Source organism: Salmo salar, chromosome ssa16 (genome assembly GCF_905237065.1).
Source record: "Salmo salar chromosome ssa16, Ssal_v3.1, whole genome shotgun sequence".
Taxonomy (NCBI): Eukaryota; Metazoa; Chordata; class Actinopteri; order Salmoniformes; family Salmonidae; genus Salmo; species Salmo salar.
Genome location: NC_059457.1, coordinates 30349657 through 30367366, shown reverse-complemented (window position 1 = coordinate 30367366; position 17710 = coordinate 30349657). Strand labels below are relative to the sequence as shown.

General features: G+C 41.7%; 2 protein-coding genes across 5 annotated transcripts; one reads left to right on the top strand and one right to left on the bottom strand.

Moving 5' to 3' along the window:
• Positions 1-5436: 5436 nt before the first annotated feature.
• Positions 5437-14937, bottom strand: LOC106573759 (histone-lysine N-methyltransferase KMT5B). 4 transcript variants are annotated; one of them, XM_014149099.2, is made up of 11 exons: positions 14853-14937; positions 14587-14638; positions 13652-13920; positions 13340-13487; positions 13069-13234; positions 12871-12980; positions 12592-12758; positions 12460-12479; positions 12228-12364; positions 11916-12112; positions 5437-9764 (listed from the first exon to the last, which is right to left on the bottom strand). In XM_014149099.2, the coding sequence occupies exons 3-11, from the start codon at positions 13782-13784 to the stop codon at positions 7720-7722; spliced, it is 3123 nt and encodes a 1040-aa protein (XP_014004574.1). In that variant the 5' UTR covers positions 13785-13920; positions 14587-14638; positions 14853-14937; the 3' UTR covers positions 5437-7719. The 4 variants fall into 4 exon arrangements, with proteins under 4 accessions (XP_014004574.1, XP_014004576.1, XP_014004577.1 ...); XM_014149101.2 differs by having other exon boundaries at positions 13652-13879; XM_014149102.2 differs by having other exon boundaries at positions 13652-13837.
• On the top strand, positions 14874-17669 carry LOC106573761 (uncharacterized). The gene is made up of 2 exons (XM_014149104.2): positions 14874-15158; positions 15538-17669. The coding sequence occupies exon 2, from the start codon at positions 15616-15618 to the stop codon at positions 16747-16749; it is 1134 nt and encodes a 377-aa protein (XP_014004579.1). The 5' UTR covers positions 14874-15158; positions 15538-15615; the 3' UTR covers positions 16750-17669.
• Positions 17670-17710: the final 41 nt, after the last annotated feature.

Below are 17710 nucleotides of genomic sequence, written 5' to 3'. Positions count from 1 at the left end.
AAATCGACGGGGGTTGCACGGATTGCACGTAGAGTTTGCATCTATACGTCATACTACCACACCCATTCTCTTACCTCATTGGCTGGCACAGGCACGTCCTTTTAGGAGCAAAACAGAGACAGCCCAGCACCATTTCCCATGCATGGTAAAACCCTTCTTGTAGCTGTTCACAAATATTATTTTGTGGTGCTATGATAAACCTAACCAAAATATTGTTTACTTTAGGCTATGCTATGGATTATGCTGTTGTTACCCAATATTGACTAATTCTCTTTCTCTAAAACAACTTCCACCTCAATGAGAGATGGGATTTTATATTTTCACAATGCATTTCATACAAATGTTTTGACTATGCAATGTTTACGCTGATCAGTGTGCACAAAATGGCAATTTATTTTGGGAAAAGCTGAGCTGTTGAGGTGAAGTCTGTGTACCCAAGTAGACTTCAAGTATCGGTAGCTAGTATTCCATCCAATTGGCGACAGATTGGATATGATACATTTGATTTCCCACCAGAGTGGTATTTCCATCAAACGTACTTTTTAGCGGATAAAATGATGTTTGTGATGACATAGTGCAATAAAATCTATTTTGCGATAACTTTTTTATGTACAGAGTAAAAAAATCTGAAGTTTAATGTGTTTCCACCGCATTTTCAACTCTACCAATGGTTTTGTCACACACACTTGCCCAATCTGGTTTTGGTGCATGCTCTACAGACACGTTTGCTGATAAAGTGGACAGGGTAGGTTAAACCTTGCCTATATGACGAAGTATGGATAAAAACAAGACAATTGTCCCCCACAATGAAATCGGGGAGGGAACTATGGATCTGTTTTCGTCCGTTAGTGTGTTCTTCACACGAAATATCTCAGACAGCACTGGCCCGATTTTGACAAAACTTGGGTGAATGATGCGTCTTGCCAAAAAGATTCGGCATTTACAAATGACATTGATTGCCCCATGGGGGGCGCTGCATCATTCGTGGGGGACGAAAGGTTTACTGTTGCATTCTTTTGTTTTTATAATTTGCAGCCCAGCACCGATCATAGTGTCACCAGCATCATTCAAATGTCGCCTACCCTCAATATTTATTGGAAATTTGCATGAAGCTCATCACTGTGCACTTAACCACTATAAGTTGAAGTTATTAAATAATATAAATTCATCATCATTTATTATACATGCCTATGAACTCTGCATATTTTTCCATGTCATAGTAGGCTAAAACATCATTGCGTTTACTGCGACATTATGGTTTTTCTATCAATATTTGCAAATAAAAGTGTTTCCACCTAAGTTTTCGCCTGTTGTACATTTTTATGAGTCAGGTCATTTATCCTCTTTAAATGGTTGGATGGAAACCTGGTTAATGTCTCACTAAAAAGGCTACATATTATTTCAAGACACCTCATACAGTTTTGAAAGAATGCAGGGGCAGCCGTTTATAAACTAGGTGTCCATCCAATTGGCAACTTTTTTCGTGTGAATATTCTAGAATACGCAAAAAGAAAATATGCACATTTTCCTACCAGTGGCGTTTCCACGAAATGGACGTGTTGCAGATAAAAGTCAGTGCGTGATGACGTTTTTCATGTACCGAATAAAAAGCTAAAGTGCAATATGTTTCCATTGCATTTTCTACCTATAGTTTTGTCACAAAAACTGTTGTGTTAAATAGCACATGTGCCTACTCTGGTCTTCGCACATACTGTATGCTCTAGCCAACAGCTCTCAAATACAGTTCGGGTAGGCTAGTCTACATGATGAGATTATTATGTCAAGCATTGATCATCATGTCACCAGAAAAAGTCTCGATATTTATTGGAAATGGGCATCAATATAACTGTGCTCTTTCACCACCCTGTGAAGTTCATCATAATGTATTTAATCTGTAGCCTAATAAACTGCATGGTTTACCCAAGTTGTAGTGGTTGGACCACACACCATATCATTGCGTGACTCCAGGTTTACATTAGATACGATGGTTATTATATCAATATTTGCAAATAAAGGCGTTTCCACCATCATTTCTCGCATAATAAATTTTACAGACAAAAATATTCCTCCATGTCAAACGAACAAATTATCTGTCGGCATTCATATAATTTCACCGTCGTGATTTAATCAGATATAATCTGTCGTGATTTTTTTTTATATGGTATGACATTACTTGCATAAAAACTGTGGATGTAAATTTGGTTACTGATGATGTAGTACTCCGGAATTTTGCCGAATACAAACCATTTTTTTTACCTCCCACTTTGGGATGGGTGTGTCAATGTGAAATTTATACATGCATAATCTATCAGTAGAATTACTGTTTCACCTTAATTAACCATAAAATCCCTAGTTTGAAATCAACTGACCAGCCCCCTAGCAATTCGAGTTCAACCAATGAGCACCAGGCCCAAACCATATATATGAGTGAGAGCTAGAAAAATGCACGATGCACCCACAGCGATGCAGAGAAAGGTAGAAATTAAGCGGTGCACATACAGTTGAAGTCGGAAGTTTACGTACACCTTAGCCAAATACATTTCATCTCTGTTTTTCACAATTCCTGACATTTAATCCAAGTAAAAAATTCCCTGTTTTAGGTCAGTTAGGATCACCACTTTATTTTAAGAATGTGAAATGTCAGAATAATAGAAGAGATAATGATTTATTTCAGCTTTTATTTCTTTCATCACATTCCCAGTGGGTCATACATTTACATACACTCAATTAGTATTTGGTAGCATTGCCTTTAAATTGTTTAACTTGGGTCAAACGTTTTGGGTAGCCTTCCACAAGCTTCCCACAATAAATTGGGTGAATTTTGGCCCATTCCTCCTGACAGAGCTGGTGTAACTGAGTCAGGTTTGTAGGCCTCCTTGCTTGCACACACTTTTTCAGTTCTGCCCACAAATGTTCTATAGGTTTGAGGTCAGGGCTTTGTGATGGCCACTCCAATACCTTGCCAGTCACTCCTGCAGCAAAGCACCTCCACAACATGATGCTGCCACCCCCAGTGCTTCACGGTTGGGATGGTGTTCTTTGGCTTGCAAGCATCCCCCTTTTTTATCCAAACATAACGATGGTCATTATGGCCAAACAGTTCTATTTTTGTTTCATCAGACCAGAGGACATTTCTCCAAAAAGTACGATCTTTGTCCCCATGTGCAGTTGCAAACTGTAGTCTGGCTTTTTTATGGCGGTTTTGGAGCAGTGGCTTCTTCCTTGCTGAGCGGCCTTTCAGGTTATGTCGATATAGGACTCATTTTACTGTGGATACAAATAATTTTGTACTTGTTTCCTCCAGCATCTTCACAAGGTCCTTTGCTGTTGTTTTTGGATTGATTTGCACTTTTCTCACCAAAGTACGTTAATCTCTAGGAGACAGAACACGTCTCCTTCCTGAGTGGTATGACGGCTGCGTGGTCCCATGGCGTTTATACTTGCTTACTATTGTATGTACAGATGAACGTGGTACCTTCAGACGTTTCGAAATTGCTCCCAAGGATGAACCAGACTTGTGGAGGTCTACAATTTTTTTTCTGAGGTCTTGGCTTATTTCTTTTGATTTTCCCATGATGTCAAACAAAGAGGCACTGAGTTTGAAGGTAGGCCTTGAAATACATCCACAGGTACACCTCCAATTGACTCAAATGATGTCAATTAGCCTATCAGAGCCATGATGTTTTCTGGAATTTTCCAAGCTGTTTAAAGGCACAGTCAATTTAGTGTATGTAAACTTCTGACCCACTGGAATTGTGATACAGTGAATTATATGTGAAATAATCTGTCTTTAAACAATTGTTGGAAAAATGACTTGTGTCATGCACAAAGTAGATATCCTAACCGACTTGCCAAAACTATAGTTTGTTAAGAAGACATTTGTGGGGTGGTTGAAAAATGAGTTTTAATGACACCAACCTAAGTGTATGTAAACTTCTGACTTCAACTGTATCTGTACGTGACATAGTACCCAATTTTCAAGGACCGCTTTTGGCTTGTGAGCGCTACTTTCAGAACTACTGCATAAAAAGTATACAAAAGTACCGGAGAATCCATGTTCCGAATAAAAAAACTGAAGATTAATGTGCTTCCACAGAATGTTCAGTTCTACGGTTGATTGTCACAAAAACTGTTGCGACAAATAGCATAGTTTACTTGCCCAATCTGGTTTTGGAACATGCTCTAGGCCTATAGACAACAGTTAGCTCATTAAGTGGATAGGGTACAGGTTAAATGATGATCCTTAAGTAAAAAAAAAATATTGGTAGCCAGCACCGATCATCATGTCACCAGCATCATTCAAATGATAGCCTACCCTCGATATTTTAGGGAAATTTTCATGAAGCTCATCACCGTACACTTAACCACCATAAGTGATGTTAACTCTCAAACTGCATGCTTTTCCATTTCATGGTGGTAGTAGGCTAAAACACCATGTGACTCCCAGGTTTACTGTGACTTGATTGTTTTCTAACAATACTTGTGCATAAAAGCATTTCCACCAAAATGGTCATATAATCTATTCAACTGAACCAAAAATATCCCACCTTGTTGTCGACATTGGAAAGTTCTACAACAAATGTGCTGTTTCCGTAAGGCCTGTTGAGACTTCTTTATGCATCAGGTCATTCATTAAGTTCAATTAAGTTTCTGATGAACTCCACCAACGAAGTGGAGCAGAGACCAGGCTTTGTGGAATTCAGCTCAGACTACATCGATTCGCTCAAGATCAATACTTAAAAATATGTATTATGAACCACTAACCTTGTACATTTTTGTCCTCTGTAGTTGTGTGCCTTTGCTTGCTGAAATCCATGCTTTTTCAATGAACGTAATCAAATAAAACCACTAACAGTTTCCTTGTTAAGTTTCCTTGTCAATTGGCATATGTGCATTTGCACGGAGTTGCCATCTTAGATCAACTGCAATGAGCAATCTGTGATTGTATATGATTAACATTTATTGAAAAAGTGTGGATTTCACCAATGGACAAATATAGGTACAAGGTTAGCGTATTGACCTTGGGCGAATCAATGTGGTCAGAGCTGAATTCCACAAAGCCTGGTCTCTGCAATACTCCATTGGTGGAGTTCATCTGAAACTTCCTTCACCATGGAGTGGAGTTTAGTCAGCTCAGCTAGTCATTCATGTGCATAAAATGTTTGGATGGAAACCTATAATAAGTGAATTAATAGGATCTTTATGGGGGCAGCAATTATGAATGGAAAATTGTACCATCTAAACCACCGTGAAATATATTATGCAGAACTCACTCCGCCATTGTCTGGTTGCAAAAATTCTAATAGGATTCGGTGCATGCGATTAATAAAAGTTGATTTTAGAAAGTTACAGAATGTTCCTTCCTTATTTAAATAACACAAAAAGAAAATGTCCCAAATAAACAGCAGCTTAGCACAGCAGGTCATGAAGACAAAACACTTGGAAGAAACCTTTAATTTGAGTACTCAAACTGTAAAATAAAAACAAGCATTTGTGATTTGCATTATATATAAACTACATTCACCAGAAATAAGGACACGTTTAGTAGTTTTTTTTTCTGAGGTAGAAAAACAATTAGACATGGAGATAAATGTTAAGAATTACATACATTAAGTTATAGAATGCACAGCTATGTATATGAAATTCAACTGTAATTCTCAACATTATACAAGCAACTCAAAACGGTACACTACATGGCCAAAAGTATGTGGACACCCCTTCAAAATAGTGGATTTGGCTATTTCAGCCACACCCGTTGCTGACAGGTGAATAAAATTGAGCACAGCCATGCAATCTCCATAGACAAACATTGACAGTAGAATGGCCCGTACGGAAGAGCTCAGTGACTTTTAACATGGCACCGTCATAGGATGCCACCTTTCCAACAAGTCATTTAATCAAATTTCTTCCCTGCTAGAGCTGCCCCGGGCAACTGTAAGTGCTGTTATTGTGAAGTGGAAATGTCTAGGAGCAACAATTGCAAAGTGGTAGGCCATACAAGCTCACAGAATGGGACCGCTGAAGCGCATAAAAATAGTATCTCCTCGGTTGCAAAACTGACTACCAAGTTCCAAACTGCCTCTGGAAGCAACGGAAGCACAATAACGGTTTGTCAGGAGCATCATGAAATGGGTTTCCATTGCCGAGCAGCCGCACACATGCCTAAGATCACCAGGTGCAACGCCAAGTGTCGGCTGGAGTAGTGTAAAGCTTGCTGCAATTGGACTCTGGAGCAGTGGAAACATGTTCTCTGGAGTGATGAATCACGCTTCACCAACTGGCAGTCCAATGGACGAACGTGGGTTTGGCGGATGCCAGGAGAACGCTACCTGCCCGAATGCATAGTGCCAACTGTAAAGTTTGGTGGATGAGGAATAATGATCTGGGGCTGTTTTTCCATGATTCGGGCTAGACCCCTTAGTTCCGGTGAAGGGAAATCAACGCTACAGCATACATTCTTGATGATTCTGTGCTTCCATCTTTGTGGAAACAGTTTGGGGAAGGTATTTTCCTGTTTCAACACGACAATGCCCCAATGTACAAAACAAGGTCCATACAGAAATGGTTTGTCAAGATCAGTGTGTAAGAATTTGACTGGCCTACAAAGAGCCCTGACCTCAACCCCTTCGAACACCTTTGGGATGAATTGGAACGCCGAAAGAAAGTCGCCGCGGTAATGTTCCAACATCTAGTGGAAAGCCTTCCCAGAAGAGTGGAGGCTGTTATAGCAGCAAAGGAGAGACCAACTCCATATTAATGCCCATGATTTTGGAATGAGATGTTCGACGAGTAGGTGTCCACATACTTTTGGCCATGTAGTGTAGCTTAATCAAGACCACAGACAGTAGCCTACGTATGACAGCATACAGTGACAGGTCCACCAAAGTTGTACAACCGACTTTAAAATCAACCTAGTATTAAAAAAATGATAGAGCAATTTAAGAAGTTGAGACATGCACATCATTCACACACAGCAGACAGAAAGTCATTCAGATGAACAAATGGTGAACAAAATAGCAAAGTAAGAAAAAATAAAATCAGATTTTTAAAGTGTTTGAATATCTACACTACCAATGCCAGACCAAGTAAGTTGTAATGAATTTGTGATTGTTAAACGGAGACTGAGAAGTGATACAGTTTGAGAATTGAGTGACTTAGTGAAATTAATAGAATAAAAAGAAAATCCATCTCTTCACAAACTGAAAAGTTAACATAATATATAATCACCAAGACATTTTGATTAATGAATGAATTATTAAAAATGGGGCAAAAATGTCACAAGCCAGCTCCCAGGAATCACTGGAAGTCAAACATTTTCACAGACTTCCAGCAAGAAACAATTCTGTTCCTTTCAAACTCTCAAAACAATATATAAAACACATTATTTTATATGCATGTGTACACTGCCATGCGGACAAAAGCACATCAAGTGTGTTCCCAAAAGGTTCCATTCTTGTGAATGTCAGTGAAGCAAAATTTAGCATGTTTACCCCACAAACAAGAAAAGGCTTTAAATATAATTAACAATTGTACAAAATAAAGCTGAAGATATAAAAATAAAGGACTACACATTGTATGCTATGTAAAATATACACATTCTACTATATGAATAACGAATCAAGTTCCATCATGTAAAAAAATAGTTAACATTTTACAACAGCATGGGATTTTTTTGTTTTGTTGACTTAAATCAACTAGTCAAATAAAGATCCATGAAGCTCATGCATTGACTGTGCGTGACTGATTTTCACGTCTCCTTGATGCAATATCAATATCTATAGAGTCTTTACCAACAATGAGTCGGAGGCGTTTTGTTGGTGGAAGTGGAATGAAATCGTCGAACTCTTCATGGTCAGAGTCAGAGACGTCGTCTTCATCCTCTTCAGAGGAGGAGGACGAGTCTTCCTCTGTGTCATCATGCATCCCAAATGTTGCTACAGTCGGCCCAAAGACCTCCCCTGCTTCCCTCTCTACTATACCCGTGAAGGGCCCAGTACCATGGTGATACTGGCTGAGCCTCCTGCTGTCCTGCTCATGCTGCAGCTGAATATGCAGTTTGGAGGAGCAAATGTGGTCCACAGGACTGAGGCCATGTTTGGAGGAGCGGATGTGGTCCACAGGACTGAGGCCATGTTTGGAGGAACGGATGTGGTCCACAGGACTGAGGCCATGTTTGGAGGAGCGGATGTGGTCCACAGGACTGAGGCCATGTTTGGAGGAGCGGATGTGGTCCACAGGACTGAGGCCATGTTTGGAGGAGCGGATGTGGTCCACAGGACTGAGGCCATGTTTGGAGGAGCGGATGTGGTCCACAGGACTGAGGCCATGTTTGGAGGAGCGGATGTGGTCCACAGGACTGAGGCCATGATTGGAGGAGCGGATGTGGTCCACAGGACTGAGGCCATGTTTGGAGGAGCGGATGTGGTCCACAGGACTGAGGCCATGTTTGGAGGAACGGATGTGGTCCACAGGACTGAGGCCATGTTTGGAGGAGCGGATGTGGTCCACAGGACTGAGGCCATGTTTGGAGGAGCGGATGTGGTCCACAGGACTGAGGCCATGTTTGGAGGAGCGGATGTGGTCCACAGGACTGAGGCCATGTTTGGAGGAGCGGATGTGGTCCACAGGACTGAGGCCATGTTTGGAGGAACGGATGTGGTCCACAGGACTGAGGCCATGTTTGGAGGAGCGGATCTGGTCCACAGGACTGAAAGTCCCATTACTCAGTCTGGCTGCATAAGAGCTCCTCTTGGTCTTTGCATGATGGTCCTTACCAAATTTCATGCTGGTCTTTGTGGGGCTGGAGGACTTGACAGGGTCTGCCTCACCAGGCTCAATCCTACTGCTGCTGCTGTCCCTTCGTCTCCGCAGGGTCAACTTGGGGACGCCTGAGTTGTTGTTGGCTAGGATCAGCTGGGAATCATAGCGTGTAATCTGCTGTTTCTTCTTCACCTTGCCAAGGTGGAGAAGCTTGTCTCCCTTAGACAGGTTGTAGGGCTCATGACCATCAGGCAGGCCCTGCAGCTCTTTCCTGCCATCAGCAATGTCTGTGGTACAGGCTGTATGGTGCAGGCATGAAACCTCCTCCTTGAGAAGGGATGCTGGTCGGAAAGAGTGCTCTTCCTGCTTTATCATTTGCTTATGTCTGGGACAGTTCTCCGTCTTTGGACAGCTGATGTCCAGGCTTGAGCTGTTCATCCAGTGAATGTCTGTGACACAATCTCCAAGGTCCATAGGCTTGGTCTTACTAACCACACCGCAGTGGATGGGTGGCAAGTTTGGTTCAAGTTTAATGTTGTCAGACTCCTGTGTGCCAACTGATGCTCTGGTTGAACTGCGAGTTCTGTGAGTGCAAGCTAAACCATCAGGGCACCTACTAACATCTTTCACTGATTTCTGATGGTTTTCCTTCGCAGTATAGTGCTCAAGACCACCTCTTGTTCCCACCACTTGCACCGGCCCTTTCTTATCCATCTCTCTCTTTTGTGAGACCCTGTTATTGACAAATTCTGTGGGGTCCTTAAGGCACAAACCCATAGCTTCCACCTCAATGGGGCACTTGTGGGCAGTTACCTGACACCTTCTTCCTAACTTGAGCAAAGGCTTTATGGACTTTGATTTTAGCCTCTTTGGCACGTTGGAGTTCTTTGAGTGTCTTTGATTGAACGATGAGGTAGGGATAGGCATTTTGGACAGAGTTTGCCTGCTTAGAGCTTGTGCGTCACTGAGCCTTGTCACACTAGAGCGGGCTGTCCTCCCTACTGCTAAGATGTGAACAGAAAAGAAGAAATAACGGCAGAACAGTCATTCAAAAGTTTGAGAAACAGGACATCCTACATACGATCATTGTAAAATTACAATGTATTATAATATCAGTATGTACCATAAAATGTTACAGTTCTTAATACAAGTACAGCATGTCACGTAAGTCTTATAATTGACCAATAGTAGCTCAGGAGTATATTTTAGGTGCCAGAAGATCTGCATTGACCCTCCTATTTTATTTTTGCACTGACTCTATTCATACTCACACTGACACACCAACACACTTCATTTGCTCACACACACACACACACACACACACACACACACACACACACACACACACACACACACACACACACACACACACACACACACACACACACACACACACACACACACACACACACACACACACACACCTACTCTGTTTATCATATATCCTGATGCCTAGTCACCTTACCGCTATACATATCTAACCCTACCACTCCAGTATCCCTACACATTGTAAATGATCTGACCCCGGAACTAACACTGTATATAGCTTACTTACTTTCTCAGGTTCTTCTTATTTCTTTTTTTTTTTGTCATACTTGACTTCAATGTTGGGAAAGACTAAGCAAGACAGGCATTTCACTGTACTTATGCACGTGACAAAAACTTGATCTCGAAAATGTAATCTAGCTTTTTACATGCAGAAATGCCATATATAGCATGCCTTCCTCCTACACACAGGGGAGGAACCAGAAAGATCACTAATCAAATTCTTTGTATGTTGGTTATCAGGGGTGTGAAGGTGAACGGAAAGGCTGGAGCAACGAACCGCCCTTGCCGTCTCTGCCTGGCCGGTTTCCCCTCTTTACACTGGGATTCTCTGCCTCTAACCCTATTACAGGGGCTGAGTGACTGGCTTACTGGTGTTCTTCCATGCCGTCCCTGGGAGGGGTGCGTCACTTGAGTGGGTTGAGTCACTGACGTGGTCTTCCTGTCTGGGTTGGTGCCCCCCTTGGGCTGTGCCGTGCCGGAGATCTTTGTGGGCTATACTCAGCCTTGTCCCAGGATGGTATGTTGGTGGTTGGAGATATCCCTCCAGTGGTGTGGAGGCTGTGCTTTGGCAAAGTGGGTGGGGTTATATCCTACCTGTTTGGCCCTGTCCGGGGGTTTCACCCCTCCTGTCTCAGCCTCCAGTATTTATGCTGCAGTAGTTTATGTGTCGGGGGGCTAGGGTCAGTCTGTCACATCTGGAGTATTTCTCTTGTCTTTTCCGGTGTCCTGTGCGAATTTAAATATGCTCTCTCTAATTCTCTTTCTTTCTTTCTCTCTCTCGGAGGACCTGAGCCCTAAGACCATGCCTCAGGACTATCTGACTTGATGACTCCTTGCTGTCCCCAGTTCACCTGGCCGTGCTGCTGCTCCAGTTCCAACTGTTCTGCCTGCAGCTATGGAACCCTGACCTGTTCACCGGACGTGCTACCTGTCCCAGACCTGCTGTTTTCAACTCTCTAGAGACAGCAGGAGCGGTAGAGATACTCTCAAAGATCGGCTGTGAAAAAGCCAACTGACACTTACTCTTGTGTTACTGACTTGTTGCACCCTCGACAACTACTATGATTATTATTATTTGACAATGCTGGTCATTTATGAACATCTAGGCCATGTGCTGTTATAATCTCCACCCGGCACAGCCAGAAGAGGACTGGCCACCCCTCATAGCCTGGTTCCTCTCTAGGTTTCTTCCTAGGTTTTGGCCTTTTTAGGGAGTTTTTCCTAGCCACCGTGCTTCTACACCTGCATTGCTTGCTGTTTGGGGTTTTAGGCTGGGTTTCTGTACAGCACTTTAAGATATCAGCTGATGTAAGAAGGGCTATATAAATAAATTTGATATCACAAAAAATGTACTGAATTTCCTGGGGCAACTTCAGTGCAAGCACAACTTGCCCAGCTGCCATAAATGCCTAAATTGTCTGTCTTTCACTTAAACAATGGGGAGGAACCAAAAAGATAAGTTTCAGGCTACTGGAATTCTTTGTATTTTGGTTGTTGCTCAATGGTGCAACCACAGAGCAGGCTCAACTTGTGTGACTGCTCAATTCACTTGGCCTAGTCTAGGAAATAGGGCAACCATTCCTGCTCAACCTCAAAGGTGCACTTACATGGATGCGTGTCATGATTTTCCTGAGAGTCTGGATCCATATTAGAGCCTTCCAACTGACTGCCAGAGCATTTGCTGTCTTCTAGTTTCTTCAGCCGATTGAGACGTTTGTCTGTCTCTCTCAGGCCATACATGCTGTTGATAATTGGAGTGGGCGTAGGCTGTCCAGTCTTCGATTTGAAAGCACCAGCACCTCGTCTGAAGGGAGTAGAAATGGTAAAGATGTGAAATCTCAAAATCCTAGTCAATATATGACTCCTTATTCAACATATAAAGTAACAAGTTTGATATTTAAGCAAGAAATGAATGATACCTTTCACATGTGTAACATTCACATAGTTCATTATTTTCCCCAAAGAAGCCATCTCCATAATAACAGGAGATCTCTTCCCCGGGTTCAATATCCCCAAGAACCTTGACACAAGCTGTATCTCGCCCAGTGGAAACAAACTGTAACAACACATACAGAAAAATGTGTTATTCATTTCCACAATTCACTTCATTTTCTACAATACCTTTGATTTGCATGCATAATTATTACTTACCTTGCAATTTGGCCTGCAATCTGAAAAACAAGAAAACATTTGTTTAGTCTCTTAATATAGGTATTTTAATTATAGTATACGTGTGTTGAATGAGGCAGATACAGTTGTTGTCAAGTGCATGGGTATGCATACCATGGTTGATGAAGGCTGCAGGTCCCAGCCACAGTTGAGCACAGTTCTTGCGGGTGGAGTACATCACACTGAAGTCATTTTCTCCATGTCGCAGTAACACACTTTCCTCATTCTGCGATAGCTCAGCGATGCAGCCCACCAGGTATTCTATCTTATCATTGGTTTTCCTTGGGATAATGTGAATAAGGAATATTTGAGTTTGTAAAAATGACTATATACTTAGTGCAACATTTTATTATAACTAAATGCAGACTACTACAATTTAATTTGGATACTTACCAGTCTTTTGTTGCTACAATTTTGGCTCCATTCTGCTCAGAGGAATAACGATTGCAAGGAAGTATTTCAAACCCACTGTTAGTTGCAAACATTCGTAGGTAAACAAAAACCTGCCAAAACACAAAAAAATAGTGGTAACATTTTTGTTTTGATGGTTCATTCTTTTTGCTCAACAATGGATATTTCTAGGTAACTTACATGCTCTTTGAAGAGTTTGCCCTGTGCCTTCGTCTTGTGCGGAAAGTGGTGTCTTGACCAGTCCCCTGCAGTCAAGGCATGGAAGGCCTTCTCAAGGTTGTCATGTTTTTTAAAGCACTCTAGCACCTCCTTCAAATGTCTATGTCGGTCCTTGACGGGTCGAAACCTAAAAGTACACCATAGGCAGTCAATTGTGTAACTTTGGCTGCTTACTTATGCACAAGCCATTATATGACAAATGTGTACAATTGTGAGCCAGAAAGAGACACACCTCCTATTCATCTTATGGGTCTGGAAGCCGAGGTAGGGGTCCAGAATAAGGCTTGTAGTCAAGTCATCATTCTCACAGAGCTCCTTTGCAGTCATACCAGATGATGGGGTATGACGCCTCTCTGCCTCTAGGGCAGAACTACTGACACCTGAGGTGAGAGAGAGGGAGGAGATGAGGTGAGACAAAAAAACGTTAACAATTAAACCATTTAAAAATCAGGAAAAACTGCAGTGTAATTTATTTATGAAGCTGAAAGGGGTCATTTATGGTTCTGTAATTGTGTGGTGAACATTGCCAGAGGAAAGCACTTACGTCGACTACATCTCCTCCTTCTAAAGGAGCCCTTGCTCTGTCGCAGCGACCTGGCCGAGGTTATGGATAGATCACTGGAGTATCTGCTGCCATGCCGCCTGCCATTCAACACCATGTTCTTTGATTCCCCCATCTACTTCATTATGCCAGAGTCAGGTGCATATACTCTAATCTGTGCTTGAAGATCTGCAGAGTGAGGATGAGGGGAGGCTAGCGTGGTTTAATCTTCTGTTGATATAGACAAGAATTTAGCACTAGGCATTCTGGACCTAAACAAAGAAACAAACAGGTTTGAGAGTAAAGACTTGTAGGCAATGAACTTGTAAGCAAATAAATTAAGCAGAAAGTGGGGCGCCACAAAACTAACAGAGAACCTGAACGGATTGTAGCTAGCTAATTCATGGTTTATGAAAGGATGCCATCTTGTGGTTGCTTGTCAACTTTGAGTTTCCCTAGCATTGCATTTCATCGTGGTTATTAATTTAGTCTTTCTCGAAAGGCAAAACAAGCAATGCACCTACAGAAATAGGGTCGTGCTAGCCAGTGTAATGTGGCACAATAATCAATTAACTAATGCCTGAACGATTATAAATGGGTAACTAACGTTAGGCTAGCATGCCAACACCCCCATGACTCATGAGGTCTGATTTAGAGGCTATGCGTTTTCTGGTTACCTAGCTGAGGCGTCACATCCAATTAAATAGCCAGCAGTTAGGACTACATTCCATTAGTACTAACGTTACTTGCTCTGCTTTTGAAAGTGTGTGCTTCTCACTTAGCTAGCTAAATAATAACAAGCGAATGCTACAGCAAAACATCACAACAACAATTGCTAGCTAGCTAACGTTAGTAAGCTAACATTGTTCCTCAAAAAAGTCCATGAAATATCAGTAAAAAAAGTGTCGCTGATAAGACAAACTGTCTAAAATACTCACTTTGTTATTCAAGCGTTTGTACTATTACGTGATTCATCCTGCAATCCGAGATCTGAACAAATAGAAATACCATTAGTTTAAACGCCAGAGAAAACAAACATTTAAAATTGAAGATGGCGGCCAGGCGAAGATTGGGGGGGGGGCTTGTCTGGACATATACATTGTTTGATTTTACGGCAGTTTGTAAGATAACCCAAGGACTGCATGTAGTTTAATAACTGTGTATTAGCTAACTTCATTGTTGTAGAAAAAAAACATCACAGTACCTGGTGCTTTATAAATGCCCTATAAATGTAAATAACATTAGCCTGCGCACTGCTTACTCAAACTTGAAACCCATGAACATTTAAGAACCTTGACGCGCGATTTGATGACGACGTTATCAACAACAACTCAGCTGTTAACCTTGTAAGCTAGCTGGCTAACCAATACTTTCTTTACATAAATTGGTCTTATAGACATTTGTTCTCCGCAACCTATGTAATTAAACATAATTATCTACAAGAAAAAACGACCAAAGTTGCTAGGAAATAGCTACTTCTCTTCTTCTTGTTGCATACAATCATCACAAGGTACGTGAAATGTATAACTAACTAAAACGCTAGCTAGCACAACACACCAGTTGGTATTTAACTTTAGATTTAGAGCAGGTTGAAAAACTAAACATATTTGTTCCATTATTTCGTTGCCACATCGATGACAAGCTCAACATTTACGATGTTGGTGTCTTTTGTCTGTCTGTCTACAAGCTCTCTTGCTACGGGTTAGCTACCTAGCCAGCAAATATTTAGCAAACGCTCTGTATCGTTACACAGTCTGTGGAATAGGTGTGTTATGCAATTAGTAACCAGACATGTATATATTGGTTAAATTGTTTGGTTAAGAATATAATTTCTATAGTATACTATAACGTCCGATGATTACTGACAAACACTTGATTATCTTTCTCAGACTTTGGAAGAGCTGGACCAGAATTTATATGGCATAATTAAATCAGAATTATCCTGGTGGGGATTTTGTCCTCCACCAATGAACACCATGTCCCCAAGGAAGAAGCTTCTTGTCCCTGTCAGTAGAAGAAGAATGGCAAAAGCAGGGGATGACTTATTTCCTTTCAATCTTCTGCCGGTGGAATGCCAGCTCCATGTGCTTTCCTTCCTGAGTGAGGTTGACAAGTGCAATTCTGCACTTGTATGCTCCAGTTGGAGTTGCCTTGTGCGATCAGGGAAGCTTTGGAGAGTGGCAGACTTTTCTCGCCGTGGGGTGATCCACCTTGGACAAGAAGGACTGCTGGTGTCCAACAGAGAGTTTGAGCGTTGGAAAGCATGGGTTCACCACTACACCCACCACCTTATATCCCGTGGGGCAAGCCTGCTCACCCTAAAAGCCAGCTTTGACCTGGGGGACCAGTGCAACAAATGGGGAGAGCTTCTCTCTGACCTCCTGGAAAATGTCCACTGCAGGGATCTCAGTCATCTGGACCTGAACTGGACATTCACACTACTGGAGCCACTGGACCTGCGGGTTGGTTCCAATTCACACCATGACAGCATTACCAAGATCAAGATGGACCAGGTCACTAACTTTCAGGTGCTACTGGGAAAACTTTCCCACAGCTGCCCTCGGATCACCAAGATGCGCCTGCACTTTGACTGGTCTGAGACATCAGTGTCACTCCTTACTCATTTCCAGCACCTCCGTGTCCTTGAACTCAAGTACTTTTGGGTCTTCAAAGGAGTAAGCCCAAGCACTTTGCAGACCCTGACCAAGTCACTGCCCAACCTTAAGTCCTTGACATTGCATATCCTGGTGCCACTCCGAAACCTTGGCATATCTTACACACTGGAGTCCATGTCTCTAGAGTTCCTGGATGTATCGCCTAGTCGTGGTCTGGTCTTCTCCAGTCTTAATCTGCCAGCATTACGGGAGCTAAGGGCCAAAAAGATTGTCCGTGGCATTACTTTAGACCGTCGAACCAGGCTTAGGATACAGAGCAGATGGCCCTGTCTGTACCAGGTTCTAAGAGAGGGGACCCCCAGGCTACAGGCCCTTAACAATGAGCGACTGCTTCCTGGTTGGAGAGAGCAGAGTTACAGAGAGCTGTCATCTATCCTCCAGCAGTCCTGTTATTGTCTCCAACACCTGGACAGTTGGCTCTGGTAAACAAAATGCTATTACAAGACAGAATCATAAGCTGTTGGAATTCAGTACAGCTTATCAGGAATGCAGCATAGTTAGGCTAATCAGGGTCCATTCCAATGGTGGCTGGAACGTTTTAGCTTATTCCTTCACCATTCAATTGCACAAAAGGATTGTGTATTTGATTTTTTTTATTTTACCATCCAACAGACATTTTAAAATGTTTTTCTTAACTTATTTCTTAGTTTACTGAAGAAGCTGAATCAATCATAATGTTTAATTGGTTCAATATTTCTCTCACACCATTGACAACTAAAAACAATACACATACTGTATATACGGATTTCATATTTCATATGCTGTTCTTGAGTGAAGGAATATAATAAGCCTTTAGATCTTCCACGATAAACATTTGCATTGATTCCTTGTGTGTGATATTGAAACAATAGTTCTCTGTTAAAATAATTGTAACAAATATACATTGAATGTTCAGAATTTCAACTTATTCCACTCAATGGAAAATTGCCTTTGTGTGAAATAACAGGTTTACTTGACATGTTGTCAGGTATTTTTGGGGGGTAACTTGCTTGTAGGGTAAACAAACACATATGTATTACTTCAAGAATAGAATTAGTGATGCTGCAGTGCCTCGCTTAACCATGAGGTCCTTATCCTTAATGTTTTTGTTTGAACATGAAGATTTCTCTCAAAAGGTGTAATTTGCAACTGCACTGGTAAACAAATAATCTGCGCTCTCATTAATTAGTTTGTAACCAGCAATGTAGTTAGGCCTATTTATGGAGGGTATTAGAATAATGACATTCCAACAAATCATTGAATTGTATCCTGACATTTCCTTTTTTGTCATTGTTTTGTTGATATAAAACTCCTTTGCTGTGATTTTACAATACAATGGATCCATTAAAGGACCCATGTAAAGTTTTTGCTGCTCTATTTATGTTAGTGGGTGTTGGGGGGAAAATCA

Bases quoted from the DNA above. Each gene is read 5' to 3' on its own strand.
- LOC106573761 (XM_014149104.2), top strand. From the start codon at position 15,616: ATGAACACCATGTCCCCAAGGAAGAAGCTTCTTGTCCCTGTCAGTAGA.
- LOC106573759 (XM_014149099.2), bottom strand. From the start codon at position 13,784: ATGGGGGAATCAAAGAACATGGTGTTGAATGGCAGGCGGCATGGCAGC. The intron at 12,981-13,068 runs GTAAGTTACCTA...GTGTTTTGGCAG, and splicing joins GCAAACTCTTCAAAGAGCAT to GTTTTTGTTTACCTACGAAT. The intron at 12,365-12,459 runs GTAAGTAATAAT...GTGTTGTTACAG, and splicing joins ATTGCAGGCCAAATTGCAAG to TTTGTTTCCACTGGGCGAGA.